The sequence below is a fragment of the Equus asinus genome, chromosome 24 (genome assembly GCF_041296235.1).
Source record: "Equus asinus isolate D_3611 breed Donkey chromosome 24, EquAss-T2T_v2, whole genome shotgun sequence".
In the NCBI taxonomy this organism is placed as follows: Eukaryota; Metazoa; Chordata; class Mammalia; order Perissodactyla; family Equidae; genus Equus; species Equus asinus.
The window spans coordinates 56,623,325-56,643,375 of NC_091813.1; the positions used below are offsets into that span (position 1 = coordinate 56,623,325).

The following is a 20,051-nucleotide window of genomic DNA, read 5'->3' on the forward strand; positions in this document are numbered from 1 at the left end:
CGCTCTTATTGAAAGGAAGCACAATATGTCAGGTATTGAGCTTTCTAAAGTCATAAATTTAGTCTATGGCAGCTGGCAGAGAAACTTGAGAGTTCTTTCCCCTATAATTTCCTGCCTACTAAATTAACTGAATTTAATAATTTGATGTATATTCTAAATTATGTGCTCTTGCAGAGACAACAGGAATGTATGGATAGATTTTATGATACTTATTCTACATGATTTGAACATACACCCCTTTAAAAACTCCTTGAGAGTTGTTGCTATTTTTCTTGGACTGCTCTTCTCCAAGGAGGAGGATACATACAATTTTTGTTCCACTTCTTCATAGAAATCTCTTATCTCGAGAATTCAACATTTATGCTCAACCTTCAAATACTAATTCAAATCCTCTTTTAAAAATTATTCAAAATGCATCTTTAGATATGTGGACACATTTTAGGATTTCTATAAATAAATTTTCATTCCCAAATTATTGTATTTCTTTCCAGGCATATTTACTTATACAAGTCTTTTATTCCCATTTGGAGTCTGATCTTGGTCTTTTTCAGTTTTTAATTTCACTGCATCTGCTTCTTGCCCAATATTCTCTTAGAACCTCTGGCCGCCTCCTCTGAGTGTTTACCTTTCTGTTCGTGCTTAGACACAGCTGCCGGTTCTTTCTTGTCCTTCTCTTTGGGTTTCGGCGATGTTTTCTGAATTTCTTTTCCTTTTGCAGCTGTTGGCTTCACTTTCTCCTGTTTTCCAGCTTTCACTTCTTTTTGAGTCTTTTCTTCAGTCTTCTCTTTAGTCTTAGCTTTCTTGTCTTCTGTATAGAGTTAGAGAAAAGTTGGATTATTTTTGTTTATTTACCAACACAGCATTTCATCTCTCTTTGGTTGTTAAGAACAATTTAAAAAGAAAGAGAAAAGAAAAAACAATAGAGAAATAGTGTCGCTGACATAAACACTTGTGACTATTATCTGACTTGTATATAGTTCATGAAGTGTCATGTTAGAGTATTTAAAAAAAAGAAGGAAATACAGCTCACTTGCTAGTTGGGCTCTTCTTAAACTTGTACTTGAAAACATCGTATTTTAGGTAGTCTGGACCTTAGCATATCGACAGGGAGGTATTGGGGACGTATATCCAGGCATGCTCAGTGAAAGGCAATGCCCACACCAAAGAACCCAATAAAAGAGACCTTTTAAAAGCATGTGATCATTTTGTTCCACAACTGGAACATCTTAAAAAGTCATTCTAGAAATAGAAACATCAACACAGTATTCTTTCCTTCTTTTGCTTTTTCCCCCCAAATCCCCCCAGTACGTAGTTGTATATTTTTAGTTGTGGGTCCTTCTAGTTGTGGCATGTGGGATGCCACCTCAACATGGCCTGATGAGTGGCGCCATGTCCTTGCCAAGGATCTGAACTGGCGAAATCCTGGGCCGCTGAAGCAGACTGCATGAACTTAACCACTCGGCCACGGGGCCAGCCCCTAGACATTATTTATTCTACGGGATCACACATAATCACCGGATATCACAGTAAGTCTACTGTAGTGTTGGATTCTCTCACCTCATTTGCCAATGTAATGGATAGCCTTTATTGTCTCTCCTGTTGAAGAACTTGATGAAAACTATAATCAATTTTCTTGACTTTAGTACACTAAGCAAGAATTTGAGACAAAGACGAGATAGTATTGTGAGGTCCCATGAAGAAGAGAATGAAAATGATAATGCCTGATGCTTGCAAAACCAAAATCATCTGTGCCACTGCATTTAACTGATGGGACCAACACCCTCCAAAGCACCGTTCCTCGGAGACTTTGCAAAGAGATGTTGATACTGTGTTAGGGGTAGGAGGAAATTCCTATCATCAAATAAATTTGAAAATACTAAGTCAAATTGGTTTGTTTACTATGGAATCTCTCAAAGCTGAGGTGTATTGAGGATCTTCAAGGAGGAGGATTACACCAGGCACTGTTTCCCCAAGTTACCTGACCATAAAACTCTCAAACAGAAATCACCCAGTTATTCCACAAACTCCAACATCGCTGTGGCTTCCATGACTATATTCAATCAGGATTTTCTTCTACTTCCTTTAAACCATTTCTAAATCTCCTTTGCTGAGTTCTGCTCTTTTCTACAGCAGACTCATACATTTCTATCACAGAAAACCACCAGCTCTCTGAAAATGACTTTAAATCAAGCTCATTCCAGAACCTCACACCAAAATATTTATTAGTTTCTGTCTAGAGAGAAAGTGCCACTGAGATAGCCAACAGCACCTCAGACGAATACAACTTGTATAGCTTCCCCTAACAAACCCTTCCAGAAAGCCATGGCCTGGGCTCTGAGCTAGTTGCTGGAGCTCTAAAGATCAGCAAGGTAATATTCCTAACTGAGGAAAGTTTAGTATGGCATTTAAAACCCTGCGAAGTCTGGCTCCATCCTATCTCTCCTCTCATAGCATCTTCCTCCACAAGGCTACTTTCTGTTTCTTGAATGTCTTGTGTATTTTCCATGTCAAACATTGCCAGGCTGCATTGTCTATATCTTCCATGTTTTCCACCTATATAAATTTTGCGTTCTGAAATTCACATGGAACAAATGGCTCTGCCATGAGAATTAATCATTCCTTCACCTGGGCTTTGATTTGCCTCAACTTTTACTAACACACAGAAGCTATTCCCTATCATATACCTTGTATTACAAATGGTTGCTCACTTATCTGTTTTCCCTACCAGAAAACAGAGAATAAATGTTTACTGAATTCGCAATTTTGATCCAGGAGAGAAAATAGTAAATGTTTCACTATGTTCAGATCATGTGTATAATATAGTGATATATAGATTGCATATGTAAACATGTGTTTAGAAATGAACTTGACAAAACTTGGAAAATTTGCCAACTAGTTTTTTGTTTATACTTTCTTTGTATGTTAAATTGTCATTTTGGTTACCCTAAATGACACCTACCCACTCTTTGTGGGTAGCAGTTAATTTAACCCTAGCTTCATACTACGGAATTAAAGATATGTGAAATTTAGATCTACTTTAATGTTATTATAATTTATAAATGGGCAAAGATAATTTTCTTAAAGACAGAACCATATCTAAGAAGCAATTTTTATCAATGGTCTTAAGTATAAAAATAACAAAATTTTCCCTATTTTAGACATTTGTCAATGACTTTCATATTTGAAACAGACAACTTTGTTTCATATTAAAAACAAAACTGTGTGAGAATGCACCAATGATGTCGATATAATGAGGAAGACACCATGAAGCTAAAGCAACACCCAGAACTTTATTTTTATCAGACTGGATAAATATTCTTAAACTTTGTGCAAAATACTTTTCCTGGTTTTTCTCAAAAAGAATTTAAGTGACATTTGCCTTAAGAGTTCATTAGGGAACAAAAAAGCAAAGAGCATGTCAGGTTATATTCAAATCACCCAGCTCTATTTACGAAGACATTTAATTCATGACTTTTTTTCAAATGGAAAACAAAATGGCTGATTCAAAAGAACGACATCAGCAAATTTGATCCAATTTGGGATTAGCATTACCTATTAGGAACTGTACCAGAACCAAAATGTCTTATGCCAAAGTAAGGAAACCACATTACTCAATAAACATTTTACAAACTCTACGTTTTTGGTGTCAGAAAATAACTAATTTCAACTCTCATTCATTCAAGAACTACCAACTGCTTAACTTCTCTGTGCCTCAGTTTCTCTGATCTTGAAAAAAAAAATCACCACGGTAGCTATCTCTTCCTTTAAGGAAGCTATGGAGGTAAGTAAAATAATGTGAGCAAAAGAATTTGGACCCTGAAAAGTAAGTTCATAGAAATTTCTAATATTAAATCCACATGTCTTGCATTCCTAGAGCTGTTTGGAAATTCCCTAGAACTTACACAGAATATGCTGTTTAGCAGGAATTGCTTTATTACACTCATTTTAAACATGAGAAATCCAAGAAAAAAAGCCATTTGCCAAAGATAGCACAACTAATGAGTCAGGAGCAGAAGCAATAGAACAGAATGCCTAACCCATCTCCCCATTACACTAAATTGCATCATGTCATTAATATTAAACTATGCTGATATTATCAAAAATGTATTTTAAGACATATGAGGAGAGGTGTAAATATACACAGACCCAGTGAAAGCAACAGAAAATCTTTTGAAAATAATCAAAACAGTAGTAACCTCCTCTACTTCATCAAACACAGATAGTTGAAAACTTTTACTTCCGGGACAGTTAGACAGCCTGGCCCAAACTTGGCTTACTCCAGTCACTTCTCTTTCCACCATTCTCTTCTTCTTCTTTGTCTTTGTTATTTTTAATTCACTATAGAAATAGACTAGTTTTCAAAGAGGATAGGGGGTCCTACATGTGTTTCCCAGGGTAGACATTGAAAAGTCCAGTCTTTCCCAAGAGGACATCCTGAGGTGGTTCAGCCAGCTGCTGCCCTTGGGCAGGCTGTGCTTGAAACAGAGAAAGAAATGCGCTGTGTTCCACAGCAGTGCCTCTGGGAATCAAAGCTCTTCCGAGGGAGATTCTGCTTTAATTCCGGCCATACCTTCCAAATGTAACAGGTTCTCTTTGTTTCTAACTTAAATGTTACATACTACTATGATGTATATGCCTTTTAAATCTTATTCTGTTTTCCCTGAAATTACTTATTAGACAAAGAGAATTTTTTATGCACTTCCTACATTCCTAACATAATGTATATATAGATATATAAAATAAAAAGAAAAATTGGAGATAGGCAAGTGTTTGTGTATCTAAATATATGATATATATCATATATATATCTACAGTCATGCATTGATTAACAGTGGGGATATGTTCTGAGAAATGTGTCATTACATGATTTTATCATTGTGCAAACACTATAGAGTGTACTTACACAAACCTGGATGGTGTCTATGTTGTCCGTCACTGACTGAAACATCGTTATGCAGTGCATAATTCTGTATCTGTATCTACATCTATATCTATATCTATATGATCTCCCCCAGAAGAATATAAGTGTATAGATAAAGTATTTGTGCTTTGTGGCAGGCCAGGTCAACTCAATGTTGGCCCCTTGGATTCCCCATCTTCTGATATTCATACCCTTGTGTAAACCTCTCCCTTCATATATGGGCTAGCCTGAGAATTTGCTGCTACTCAAGAATATGTGACTTCCATGATTAGTCTACATAAGATTGTTATTTCTATCTTGTTAGCTGACTCTCTCTCTTAATAGGTTTGGTGAAGCCAGTTATCGTAGTAGTGACACTCACATGTCAAGGATCTGACGATGGCCTCCAGCCCACAGCCAGAAAGAATTGAGGCCTCAGTCAAAAGCCCTGAGGAATTGAATCTTGTCAACAAGCATGTAAGTAAACTTGGAAATGATCCTTCCCCAGCTGAGACTTCAGATGGGACTGCAGCCCTGTCTAACACATTGATTAAAGTCTTGTGAGAGACTGTAGGCAGAGAACTGAGCCAAGCCATACCCAGACTGTTGACCCACAGAAACTGTGAGATAATAAATGTGTTGACTTATGCCTCTAAATTTGTGGTAATTTTTTGAATAGCAATAAATAATTAATGCAGTATTAAATAAATATTTGTTGAAGGAATAACTTATGCTTGAAGAACTTTAATTATCTTTGGAAAGAACACTTGATTTATATTCAGTTCACTTGGGGTTTTGTTTTACTATTTATATGACCTGGCCAAATTGTTTTCTCTCCCTGAAGGTAAGTTTCTTTATCTGCTAAACTAGGTAATTAACTGGGATGATCTCTAACATCCCTATTAGCTTTAAGATTTCATATATATGTGAATTTATTTTCACTCACATCTATCAAACAGAAGAGAATCAAATAGAGTAAAATAACATGTATTTAGTTACAAATTCCATCTTGAAATTAAATTCATGCTACTCTCTAGGAAACAAAGTCTCAATTTACAATTCGTCTAGCTTAACTTTGATAAAATTAGATTTAATTATCTCATAGAAATATTTAGTAAAAAATATATCTGCCACCAATATCTTATTATTATATCTAACTGTGTAGATAAACACATTAAATTTTGAAAATAGATTCTAATATTTATCTAAATGATTAGTCTCTGCAAAATATTGGATTGGGATTTCTAAAATATACTGATCACATAAAACTTACATTTTAAATATAAGGAGGAAATTAAAATTTAGGAGATAAGATTGAACTATCAGTTAGAATCCATATTTTTCTAACATCAAACAATTGGTAAACAAATCTAGAATAGCAAAAGCTGGTTTATGCAATCTTCCAAAATATAGAACATTACATAGATATTTTAATTGATTTTTTTCTTTGGCTATTATTAAGACACTTTTGGTTCTCAATGGTTTAAAATATTGATCAAGCTGTATTCATTACCCTTTCTTCTTGAAAAAAAGAAATCCTGAATTTGAATTTTCTAAAATCAAACTCAAAGTATAATACTGGTCAAAAGCTATAAACCAAATATGTTGTGTTAGGTTCTTATTGCTATAGTAACAAATAACCACAAACCTAGCTGCTTAAAACAAGATCCATTTATCTCCTGGTTTACATGGTCTAAAAGTCTTGGCACAATGTGGCTCAGCCAAGTTCTCTCTTTAGGGCCCATGAGGCTAAAAGGAAGTTATCAGCAGGGCTGCATTTTTTACTGGCGGCTCTGGGAAGAGTTGGCTTCCACTCTTATTCAATTTGTTGGCAGAATTTATATCCTTCTCATGGTTTCCATGGGCTCCCCTCAATTTCAAGCCAGCAATGGGAGGCAAGTCATTCTCACACTTCAAATCTCTCTTCTGCCACATCTCTTTGCTTTTAAAGGTTCATGAGATTACACCGAACCAGAGTACTCTAATTCAGAGTACTCTTCCTATTTTAGATCAATCTTAACAACCTCTGCACACTCCTTTTTGCCATGTAATGGAACATAGCCACAGGGATGACACCAAGGGGTAAAAGACACGGGGGCCAAAATTCTGCCTATCACATATGAGGAAGCTCTTCATTTTCCTCTCGCATTTTGAGATGTTCTATTATTTCAAATGTTCAGTTTTATTATTCTTTAGATAGTAAATTTTAAATGTAAGACCAAGTTAATTTTTATGTAAATGAGTGCTTACAATCTTCCAGTTATCTGTTACTCAAAATGTAATCTCATAAAGTTAAAAAAAAAATTGTTATGGAAATAATAAAGGGAAAAGTTACCTTTTGTCACTGTCTTTGTTTCTGGTTTTTCTTTTCTTTCAATTTTTTCCTTGTGAGTTGCTTAAACAGAAAATTTTATATTAGTACACTTTAATAGACTTCAAGACAAATATTTCTCTTTACCTCAGTTTTATAGCCACCAAAATCAAGAACGATTTGAAGGATGATGACATTACTGAGCCTAACTCAGGAATAAAGGGTTATCAAAGTAATAATAACTGTATGGAACCCAGTTTGAAAGGCTTGGTATTAAGACTTAGAAAGCATTTTGGAAACTAGTCTTACCCTCTTTTTTAAAGTTATTATTTCAAGTAGATAAAGTTTTCAGGAAAAATAAACTGAGAGAGCAATTTCACAAGAATTTGTCAAAAAATACATCATTTTTTCAGGAAGAAGTACTCTCTTTAGGATTAATAATGAAAAATATTAAAGTCAGGACTAGAGCTTTGATGACGCACAGAGTTTGTCTACAAGGACACAACTGAGTGGTAGGTCTCCCTGTAAGGGACTGTCTTATGCATTGACAAAATGCTTACTTCTCTGGTCCCTGCTTACCAAAAGCTCGCCACTCCAATGCCAATTTGACATCCAAGAATTTTCTCAAATACTCCCTAATGGATAGCACCTTTGGTTGAGAACCATCAATAGAAGATAAAATAATCATAAAGATTACTGATTGAGTGCAGCTTCTTAATTGAACAGTGCTTGACATGATTCCTGACAAATTATACCTTCTCATTTTTTATGCAATAAATTAATACGGATATATTTTATTAACTTTTATTTACATAGACTGGTAAAATCTTGTGTCTGTCAAGAGTTTAGGTAAAGGACTTCTGAGAAACACAAAAGCATGTGCAGCTTATTCCTATATTTCAAATATATTAAACTGTGTGCTCTGGTATTTCCTAAAGCACCATATGTTTTTCAACATTCACATACTATTTAAGGGAGAATAATAATGGGAATTAAAGAAACTATAGGAAATTAAATGATAAAAAAGGATTTAATTAAACAGTTGGAAACAGTTAAGGAAAGAGCCAAATCATTAAAATAAAACATTGGCGCCCCATTTCCACTATTTCCAACTATATAACGAGAATAGTAATGTCCATCAGCTTTACTTGTATTATGAAAAGAAAGGATGTGCTCAAAGTAGGTATTTAAAAAACTATTCTTTTAAAATACAGTCTATGAATAGTTTCCCCAGAATCTTGGAGAAATGACGCAAGCCTCACAGAAAGCTTAAAGCATAACATCCAGTTGAAGACCAAGGGACCCTGGCAGCTCAGAGCTACCTAGAAAGCAGACTCCTCCCCTCCAGGGTTTCAGCCTCTCCACCTCTCAGCCTGCCCCCACAGTCCTCTGCGCTATCATTTGGGGTTATGGGCAATAGCTTGGACAATGTCAGTTGAAGGAGCATGACACCAGACTAAGCAGGACACAGTTCACACAAGGTCATGGGGCTACAGTATAATAACTCATCTCATAAAAAACAAACTCCTTTAGTGGTATACAGTAAGTAAAAGGGCACTTACAATGCAGCACTATGTCTCCGCTTTTCAATTTGCAAAAATTTCCTGCAACATTTACAGTTTAAGGGTAACAAATTCTCAACTACTTTTTAGCAAAAAATGGACACTGTGAAGGTTGAAAAAACAAGAAATATCAGGTGATTCTATTTAGTCAGAGTACACGGAACCTGATGCTAATATTCTGTGTAACTCAATAGCGGATGAGAAACACACACCTGTTACTAGAGCAAAAAAGAAGGCTGTGTTGAAATTCACGGATATTATCACTAAGTAAACATTAATAAAATAGCAACTATTTAATTTAAATTTTCAAGTGAGAATATAGAATAAAGAAGATTGAAGCATGTTTCAACTGATCTGATTGCTAAATATTGTAAAACATTCGACCTAGGTGGAATGTTTCACAAAATAAGATAACTCAGCAGGCTATACATATTACGGACACACAAATCAGCTGAAATCTAGCCCAAATATCCCAGTCATGATCGGCTCTAAAACAACAGCAAAAAGTTAAATTAAAATTCTATTTCACATCATCTATTAAAATGGACTTTTGATGAATTAAAGTTAAATGTAAAATATGAAACTAATTTTAAAAGCTTGAGGAAAATATTAGTAGCTATTGAATCAATCTTTGGATGAAGATTCAAAAGCAGAAATACCAAAAGAAAATATCAACATGTCTAGCCATATACGAATTCAAGAATCTAAAGACACACACAGACATGCATACACACATATATGAATCACACATGTCCACTCACACAAACAGAAACCCTAACATTAACTACAAAGCTAACTGAGAACAATACTTGAAAAAGTGATACACCAGGGATGTATACACAAATGACCCACACACATATCATCAGGAGAAATGGGCAATGAGTGCCAACAATTACACAAGAAATATACATCACTAGAAATCATAATTAAATCTCTCAATCTATAAATAAGAAACAGTTAAAAATACAGTGGAAGGAAATATCTCTATTTAAATACTATGCAGCTTTTTAAAAAGAATGAGGAAAATATCTATTTACTAATATGGAAAGATCTCTAGGATATATTGTTAAATTACAAAAGCTAGAATATAGGACACGATAAATTTTGTGTAAAAAATAGGAAAAATAAAAATATGTATTATCTTATAAATGCACCATGAAGCTCTGAAAAGATGCACATAAAGCTCATAAAAGTAGTTTACGGAGGCTGGGCGTAAGGCAGGAGGATGCTTTTCACAACGGATTTTTAATTTTTGAACAATGACACTGTATTGCCTATTCTAAATAAATAAATAAATATGAAAAAATATGTGAAAAGTCCAGTCTAATAGGTAATCAAAGGATGCAAGTTAAAATAATGAGATATGCTTTCTTACCTATCAAATTGGCCAATATTTTCTGAAATAATATTATCGTTACTGCCTAAGGCAGTCTTGAAACTGCCAGGGGAAAAACGGATACATTTCTGAAAGGTAATTTGGTAACAGAGTTCAAGAGTCTTAAGTATTTTATTTCCTTCAACCCAGAAATTACTCTTTTCAGATTCAATTCTAAGGAAATTGTCATAATATAATTAAAAAAATAAATTCATGGTCATCTAAAATCTGACGTAAAGAAAGAAGCCAAAGGAGGGAGGGATCGGTGTGTTGAAAATAGCAATAAGAATAACTCCATACCTTTCTTTTCAGGTTTTTCTTTTTCTTTTACTTTTTCTTTTTCTCTGGGTGTAACTAGAAAGAAACAGACAATACTTTTCATTTAAATAAAAAGACAATCAACAATGAGATGATTGCATGGCAGTTTTTGATGTTAAAGACTTACCTGCTGCTTTTGGAAATCTTTCTTTAACTGGCGTGGGGTTTTACACAATTAGAGGTTTAAACATTAAGATAATCACAGATTTTTTAATTTCATATTTAAGCACAAACTCATACCAAAACTGGGTCTGATTGCAAAGATAACAATATCCCTCAGCTTTTCCAAATCTTTAACTTCAACTTAATGAATTGGAAAATTTTTAAAAGTTATCATGCCATATGCCAAAGGAGCCCAGCTCAATAAGGGAGGAATGCTAGAAATATGAGGACAAAAGTACAGAGAGATAATCTTCTGAACCTGAAGCAAAGAATAAGCAACCTAAATAGTATGCGTTAATCTTCCACAGAAACATTCCACGTTAAAAATTTTTGAAAATCTACTGGGATGAGAGTAGGATGACACCAAATCCTTTAAAAGACAACAAAATTTAATTTAATATGAGCTGTGATTCAATGGATTAATATAGCAAAGCTCAAAGTCTTCTTTCCCCACAATTTAGTCATAACTCTTAATAATGGCACCTAAAATTATTCAAGCTAGAAACTTGGTACTCATCCAGGATTCGTCTTTTATAGTCTACTTTTGTTCTTTTGCCAAGCTCTTTCATTCCTACCTTTTTAACATTCCTCTTACTCAACTTCTTTTATCCAAAATTACATTCCCTATGATTTATTTACACAAAAATATAGAAAGAGCACCTGTCATTTGCTAAAGATTCTACTAGGCAAGACAGACTCCACCACTGTCGTCATGATGTCAACAAGCTAATGGATGATGGATGCTAAACAAATAATTAGAAAGATAGTTAATTGCAGTTAGTATAATTGGCAATAAAGAAAATATTCAGAGTGGGACATCCATGTATAAAATGAGACCTAATCTAGTCTGTGTGTTTGCCAAGGCCCCTTGGGGTGAACCATGTGAAAGATGAGAAGAAGAAATTAACCTAGTCAGCGAGTGGGAAGGAGAAACGGGAAAGAGATCATTTCAAAAGCTGGAGAAGGATATCCTTGAGTGTAGTATTATTATACATGTTATTACAATAACATCCTGACTAGTCTCTTGAAACTTTAGATTTAGGTTTTTGTCTCTCAGAATAACCTCTCTAACATGACAATCTGATTATACCATTAACCTGTTACAAATAGTGTCTCTCTCATTGCTTAGCATGGCATCTGTCGCATAATAAGCACTCTATCAAATATAAAAATATGTTATTGCTCTCGTGATCTGACATGTTCTTATCAATCCAATCTTATTACCAGGAATTTCCCCTTGAACTTTCCATTCCAGTTATATCAAAATGCTTGTGCCTCCGCAAGTACACCACGTGCCCTGTTAATTCCTTTGCATCTCTGCCTGCTTGTGCCTTCCACCTACAATTCCCACATCCACATTTCTTCTCTTCCATGCATCCTTTCAATCCTGGCTCAAATGCCTCATCCTCTGTAAAGTGTTCTTTGATCTCTACTTATTCCATACACCAACTGCACCATGTGCATAATTCTATTTCAGCAATTATATAATAACACTGAACTTGTTCACATATTTGACTCCTCAGTAAGTGAACTCTCTTTCGGGACTATGCCATATTATTTTATTTTTGCATTCACGGCTCCTCACATGGTGTCTGTCACATAGTGGACTCTTATAGATACTTTTGAATAAGCAAAATTCTAAAATATTATAAGGAGAGCTATTTTCATCTTCTAGTACAATTCTATTTATTGATGATGTGGTATAGATATAACAGGCACTGCTTCCAATCACTTAAAATTTTTACAATGTGTTAAAATATCTTAAATAATTAAAACTCCATGAGAACAGAAGAAGAAAACAAGATAGAACATCTAGACATTGTTTTTTCTTTCCATATTCAATGATTCTTTCAGGTATTTCTGAGTTATTAAGTCCAATATAAATATCTCGTAAAACAGGGAAGAGCGTCAGTATTCACGCAGGACCACAAATAGCTTATTTGGTTTCTCTGGATCACTATTAATTAAGCTAAAACCAAAAGAAAATCTTGGCAAAAGCAAAGCATTGTTGAAAAACTCTCTAGGGGAAACCAACTTTGCATGAGATAAGCTGAGCATTCAGAGCCCTGATTGGGGAGAGCCCCAAGAGAACACCTAATCTGTGTCTCTGCCTCTGTGAAGGACCAGACCTCGCCCACCTTGGACAGCTGGTTGTCCACTCTACTAAAGGATTTTCCGATTGACGTGTGCACGGGCATAAATGGGAGAATTAATACAAAATCACGGGAGCTGAATTCAGTCTCAAATTACCATATTAATGCCTTGTTCTTGTTACCCTGGGGGAAAATCGGGTTCCTCGCAGTCAAAGTTTTGATTTACAGACACAGTTCTGTTCGCTGGAATTTCATTATCCCCCTCAGAAATGGCACCATAATACCGCTTAGTGAAGCAGCTGGACCCATGTGCTCTAGGGAGCTTTCACAATGGCAGCCAGCCACTAAAGCTTCTTGGATGGAAACTTCAAACTTTGGCAAGACTGAGCTCAAATACCAACTTCTGAATATTTTTTTATCAAAACAATGCAGCCGTCAGTAACTGCCTTAATAATCACTCTAAAATAAAGATAATTTGCTACAACAACTGCATTTGCCTGTGCATCTTTTTGCTTAGAAACTGCAACGAAAAGTTTTCATATGGAAGAAGAAAAAAATAACTTCCTTGTCACCAGCTCTCTTTGTCAAGTTACATCTTAGCTAGGACAGTTTTAGCTCAGGACAAAATAAGCTTGTTGCACCTGCTAGAGCTTAATTTGTTTGTCATCCTTATTTACAAGAAACAAAAGTCCCTTTGGTAGGCTGATAATTAAAAACAAATGGAAGCTACCAGTTGGAATGGCCCTGATGTTTGGCATATGAGTTGGCAAGGCCCTGCTGTTCCTGCACTTGCCCAGACTCTGACCTTTCCCTGACCAGAACATTCAGCTCAACTCAACTCTGAAGCGCTTCTCTCTGGCCCTCTGCATATGGTCCATCTCCAGCACTCTGCAAGCTGTGCTCCGTGCTTTCACAGCACTTGGCCCTGGGAACCTGCCAGGCAGGCTCTGTGTCCTTTTCTGAAGTGCATCAGAGCTCACAGTGTGCCTGACCCTGCGGTTCTTATTGGGCAAAAACCCCCTGAGGAACCAAGCAGTAGGCATTCAGGGCCAGGTTTCAGAGCTCTTTGCTTCTCTCTCTGCTCTTAGTTCAAAAATCAAAAGTATTGACCTTAGAGTTTTTAGAGCACTGATTTGTGTTGTCTACTATATTCTTCAATTGATGGTTAGTAAACAAATTTAATTAACCGGAACTCTAGAACTCATATTTGACTTCAGAACTACTACACAGGACTAACCTTGTGTGCCCAAACCAACCGAAATCAGACGGATAAGCAAGTAACCATCACATCTCTGTGTTATCAATGCCTTTGGGGAGCATGGTTAGCTCTAATGGATTTTGCAGATTTTCCTTTTAATTAATTCCTCTACTTTTCAGTTTTCTGGTGCTTTTGCTGCAGGAGGAATTAGCACCGAAGTGGTCTATGAATGTTAAGCAGGTCAACATTTCAAACAGCTTCATAAAATTCATATACGTTCATGTTTGAATTCATCATTTTTTAGGAAAGAACAAGATACATGTTCATTTTAAACCCTTAAAAAAATTCAGCTTTAGCCACCACTAAACAAAAATGCCAGATGTACTCTTGGTTACTGTGCATGTCTCTGTGTGAGTGCTTTATTTTTTTGCAAGTTGTTTGCAGAATTTCCATTCTGTACTAAAGCAAAATGATCTATACACTTTAAGAGACAATGATGAACTCAATAGAAAGCTTTTTTTTTTTTTTTTTTGCTAGGAAAGAATCCCCCTGAGCTAACATCTGTTGACAATCTTCCTCTCTTTTGTTTCCCTTTTTCCTCTCCAAAGCCTCAGCACATAGTTGTGTATTCTAGTTGTGGGGCCTTCTAGTTCTTCTATGTGAGCCGATGCACAGTATGGCTACTGAGAAACCAGTGGTGTGCTTCCACACCTGGGAACCGAACCCAGGCCACCACAGTGGAGCATGCCAAACGTTAACCACTAGGCCATCAGGGCTGGCTTGAAAAGGATTTTTGGGCAGAGAAACTTCTCAAAGACTGTATTATTCATTATTTATAAAAGAAGATTTATCATTTTTAATTTAGTATAAGCACACAATTTCAGAGCTCCTGGGAAGCTAAGAGGTCAACTGGCCTGAACTTCTTTGTCCATGGACAGGAAAAAACAGCCCCATGAGAGCCCATGGTGAAATAGAATAAGAATATGGTTATCAGATTGCTAAACTAGTATTCTTCCCCCAAAACTGTACTACGTTGTCCATGCCAGGTGCTGTGCAGACTGTAAACTTGTTCTTATGAACGAAAGTCTGCTAATTAGATTCTCTAAAAGCATGTTATCTACAATTTAACCTTCAATAATGTGCATACTTCTTTTTCATAATAAAGTTACCTTTATTGATGTCTGAAAGTGAAGATTAGGCAAATTATCTAAAGTTGCAAAGTTCATCCAATATATATGCTTTAAATCACAAAATAGATTTTTAATTCAAAAGTATGAGATTTATCATCAAATCTCATTTAAGTGTATGGGTAATTTCCCTTCACCTGGGGCTACGGGGCCACAGAACCCTGATCACTTCCTCACAAGTGACCATCACTGCAGAGGAGGTGATGCAGAGCGCTCTGTAGAGCCTTTGTTGTCATTTTCCAGGTTTATCTTTCACAGCTGCCAGGGAGGAAAAGAAAATATATTTTGTACTTTCTGGAGTCAATTAAGTACAGCTGAGAGGAGAAGGCAAAACTAAAAGTTTATCCAATACAGGCTGACTAAATGAATTTGAGGGCTTTGACAGCACTTTTATTAAGGGCTCCAGGATACTTAGATTACTTTAATGTCCTGTCCTCTTCGGCTTTTAAGCCTCATGTTCAGCAAAATCGCTTGCTAGCCTACGATTCCAGTCCTGTCATTGTTTCCCAGAAACAATCCTAAACCAGTCAATCAGGATTATTCTTCTAAATTATGCTTTTTAAAATGTTCCTCTGACTTTGTGCATGTGATACTGTTGTGGGTTGAATTGTGTAACCTCAAAAAGATGTGTTGAAGTCCTAACCCTCAGTATCGCAGACTGTTCCCTTATTTGGAAACAGGGTCTTTCCAGAGGGAATCAAGTTCAAATGAAGTCACTACAGTGGGCCCTAATTCAATATGACTGGTGTCCTTATGAATAGGGGAAATTGGGCACAGAAAAAGATATGCGCAGAGGGAAAAGAAAGAGCCCCAGGGAGAAGGCCATTTGAAGATGAAGGCAGAGATTGGAGTGATTCATCCACAAGCCAAAGATTGCCAGCAAACCCCCAGGAGCCAGGAGAAGCATGCAATGATTCTCCCTCACAGCTGTCTGAGCCAATCAATCCTGCTGAAACTTTGACTTTGGAGACAACATATAGGCTACAATATTCTTCAATCGATGGTTAGCAAATAAACTGAATTAGACTCTATAACTGGGAGACAATAAATTTCTGTTATTTAAAGCCACCCAGTGTTTGATACTTTGTTACAGTAGCCCTAGGAACGTAATACTAATACTAATCATTGGCTGCAATTGTGCTCCTTTGACCAAGTTTCCACCTGGTTCCTGGAGGACTGACCTAGGTCTTACGTCTTCCCTTTTAGGTTCCAGAATGCACACCTAATCCCAAGCCGCCCATTCCTCTAAGGCTTTACCATAAAACTGCAGGCAGACCTACTCGGCTACCGAAGCAGCCAGTTACCTCCTCAAACAGCATTTCTCCTCCGGGACGTCTTTGTGGAGTACTCACCACAAGATACTTTGTGTATTTGCTTTCTTAGATCTCTCGTTGGACTGGGTCTTATTCTTCACTGAACTTTTACTGCCCAGTAGGGTGTTTGGCACAAAGTAAGTGCTGTGAATAAATTGATGTTCATCATCGCCTAATGGCTACAGCTAGTTTTTCCATTTATAGTATCTGCCTGCCACGATACCCCCGTTCCCACTGTCTGGTCCACTCTGATGTTGATCCGATGCCGTCCATCAGCACACACTTCTGCCATGTGAACTTCCTCCCCCTTTCTGAGGTCAGCTCTTTGCCTGAACACCTGACAGCCCTAGTGGATGTACCAGACACCGCATGCCTAAAAGGCCCTCCTTTTGTCTAGGAGCCATCTTGGATGAAGTTCTCTCACCTAGTTATATGTTTGCCACTGGCTTCTAGTCTTTTTTGGTTTGTTCTGTTCTGTGACTAAATTGACACATTTAATATTTAAATAGAAGCCTAAATGTTACCTGAAAACAACAGTGAAATTTGCAATTGCAAAGAAATAAAGCAATATACAATTAAAAAAACTAAATGTAGGAAAAAATTAGAGGAAAGTAAAAAATAAATTGCTATTTAACTCTGGATAATTGGGTTGTAGTTGTTTTTCTTTGCATATTTCAAATTGTCCAAATTAATCTGTATTACTTTAATCTGTATTATTATATTATAAATTTTATTGTGAATGTTTCCCAATTACATGTTACAGATTGTTTTTGTTTTAATATGGAGTTCACTACCAAATTCTTCAATTGCTGCTCACCAAATAAATTTGACATTACAATGGCCCAATTAAAGCTGACTAATTACGTATATTTGAAAATAAACATGGAAATGTCAAAGGAAAAAAGTGCCCATAGGAATCACATAAAGGTTGACAAAACAGAGAAAATGAATACTTCATTAATTAATTAATTCCTTATTTCAACATTTATTGAGTGTGTTTCCTGTGTTAGGTACTTTGCTAGATGCTGGAATAATTTTTAATTTGATATAAGCACACAAATTCAGAACTGGTAGGAACCTGAGAGACTATTGAGCCTAAATCTCTTTGTTCATGGATAAGGAAACCAGAATCATAAGAGTACACATCAAGGATGACATAGAACATAAATGAAGACAAGCATAGTTCCTGTCCTCAGTGTGTTGGATCAATATGCCCACAATTAAAATTTGGTGAAAGTGCTTTAAAGGGTAAAGACAGGGGTGTAACAGTAGCATGGAGAAAGTTCCTAAGTGCCCCCAAAGTGAGGGGCAGCAAGAGAGGCCGATTAAAGGGACTGACAATCCATCTGAGATTCAAAGAAATGGACAGAAGCCGCCAAATGACTACACAGGAAGGGCCTGCTGGCCAGAGAGAATGGTGTACACAGAAGCACAGAGTTACAAGAGAGCAGCAGTGCCTGCTTAAGGACCGTCCAACAGCTCAGCCTGCCCATGGCATATGGGGTATTGGTGGGGTCTGGGGTGCTTTGGCAGGGGAAGCAGGCAGAGAGTTGGGGGTTGAGGGGTGTTGATGAGGAGATTGCAGAATAAGGAAGGCATCTGGTAAAGTGTACGAAGCCTGAAATTTGTAGGGCTATCAGCGATCATATAAAGAGGGCCTTATATGCCGTGGTAGAAAATGTGACATTTATCTCCAAGGCACTGTGATGGCAATAGATGGATTTAAGCCTGTAAGTGGCATGATTAGCATGCATTTGAGGGGTAATTCAGTGAAATCAGTTAAGTGACTTAATCTTGTAGAGCAATGATTGTGGAGAAGATAGCAGTGGGAGAGAAGAGGTGAGAATAGATTCAATTATAGTATGACTCGGGGCCAAGCAGGATTGGTCTTTGAGATTGAAAGAGACCAAGAAGTCTATGGCAGTGATTGTAACTCAGATGCCCTCTGAGTGAGGCAGATTAAAGGTCTGCTCCAGTAGTGATGGGAGAGAGTGGTGGAGGACGTGGTACAAAGTGGGCGTAGGTAGGCCTCACCTGATGATGTCTGGTTGTACATTATTTTAAAATACTGCCTGGTCAATGGAAACTTCTAAGAGATGCACTTGAGGTCTAGGCTATGAGTGATTCTAACGCAAGCTACTCATTGGAATCATTAGAAACGCTTGACTCCAACTTTGGCCTCACCTCCCAAACATTTATGGTCCTAGGATGGAGTTCGCACATGGACATAATTTTTAAAAACTATCCAGATGATTCTAAAGTCTAACAAGGTGAATATCACCACTAGCACAATGACTCCTAGTTTTTCAGATTGAATAGCTTGAGTGAATGGTGATGTCAATCATTAAGACAAATAATACGGAGAGATGAAGACATTTTGTACAATAGATGTTAATATGGGTTTTAAATACATTGAGTGAAAGAAGTCTGTTGGTTATTTGTGTTAAGTCAGATGAAATTTGTGTAGGAGGGTCCAGAGACTTTTCACATTCCACTTCTTCAGTCTTTTCAAATATCAAAATTAATTAACCACCTGGGCTCCTAAACTAATCAGTGTCTTAAGTGAAATGTGAAGAGATTATCCAATTAAGAAAATACTCGAGCTATTCAGGACATTCTCAAATTTTTTATTTAAGATATATGTACATTAAGCATGAATTTTTAATGAGGAATTTGTATCCTAAGCAAACCAACCACTCATAAACTTTGTCCTATTTCCAATATGATTAAATTCCTCATATACCTTAGTCGGGAAAAAACGAAAACCAAACAAATACCTTGCTTCCTAAGATAAACCAAAAATAATGGAATTGTTCTGACCAGTTCCGGTCCTCCACATGATGAAACCTTGAATATTTCCCCTAAACCTGAATTCCTTAATAATAGTAATTTTACATCTTGCTTTGGCTATGCTGATGTTGAAGATTTATAGAAATTCTTATGACAAGGTTGCTATAGTAAATTTGGTAAACTTTGCCATTCTGTGGTTCCTACCTTTAAATACTTGAATTTTGTATTTAGCAATCAGTGTTTCTGAAATCTGACAGGCTTATATTCTAGTTAAAGAGTAGCTAAGTGGTGTAGGCTAAATAATGGCCACCTAAAATATAACCATGTCCTAACTCCTGGAACCTGTGAATGTTACCATATATGGCAAAAAAAGGACTTTGCAATGTGATTAAATCAAGGATTTTGAGACTAGGAGATTATCCTAGATTAGGTAGGTTCTAAATGCGATTCCCAGTATCCTTATAAAAGAGAGGAAGAGGAGGATTTAAAGTCAGGAGTCGAGAAGGCACTGTGATCACAGAGGTGAAGATTGAAGTGATGTGTCCACAAACCAAGAAATGAGGCAGCCCAGAAGCTGGAAATGCAAGCAGATCAGTGAAGTTGGCCAGCAGGTTGCAAGGTCTTAACCAGCGAGGTTCAGAGACAAATTCCAGATCCTTCACCTAGTACTAGAGACTTAGGTATAATAGAGCAAACAAAAGGAAGAAAATAGGAAGAAAATAGGATGTAAGGCATAGTGAGAAAGCCACATGTTCTTAAGTAAGAGAAAACTGAGGCTAAAAATTGGCTCTACAGCTCACTAAATGTGAGACATTAAGTCATTGAGCTCAGGGAAACATCAG

The 20,051-nt window shown here is 36.5% G+C and overlaps 1 protein-coding gene across 20 annotated transcripts in view; it reads right to left on the reverse strand.

Moving 5' to 3' along the window:
• TRDN (triadin) overlaps window positions 1-20,051 on the reverse strand; it is a 387,867-nt gene that overhangs the window by 264,018 nt on the left and 103,798 nt on the right. For all 20 annotated transcript variants that reach the window (XR_011497622.1, XR_011497621.1, XM_070496108.1 and 17 more), the window contains exons 6-8: window positions 10,449-10,502; window positions 7,236-7,295; window positions 626-808 (exon numbers count right to left, since the gene is read on the reverse strand). Coding sequence is in view for 18 of the 20 variants with exons in the window: in XM_070496108.1 (XP_070352209.1) it covers window positions 626-808; window positions 7,236-7,295; window positions 10,449-10,502 (297 nt within the window). In the remaining 2 variants the exon portion in view is untranslated. The remainder of the gene's footprint in view (window positions 1-625; window positions 809-7,235; window positions 7,296-10,448; window positions 10,503-20,051) is intronic.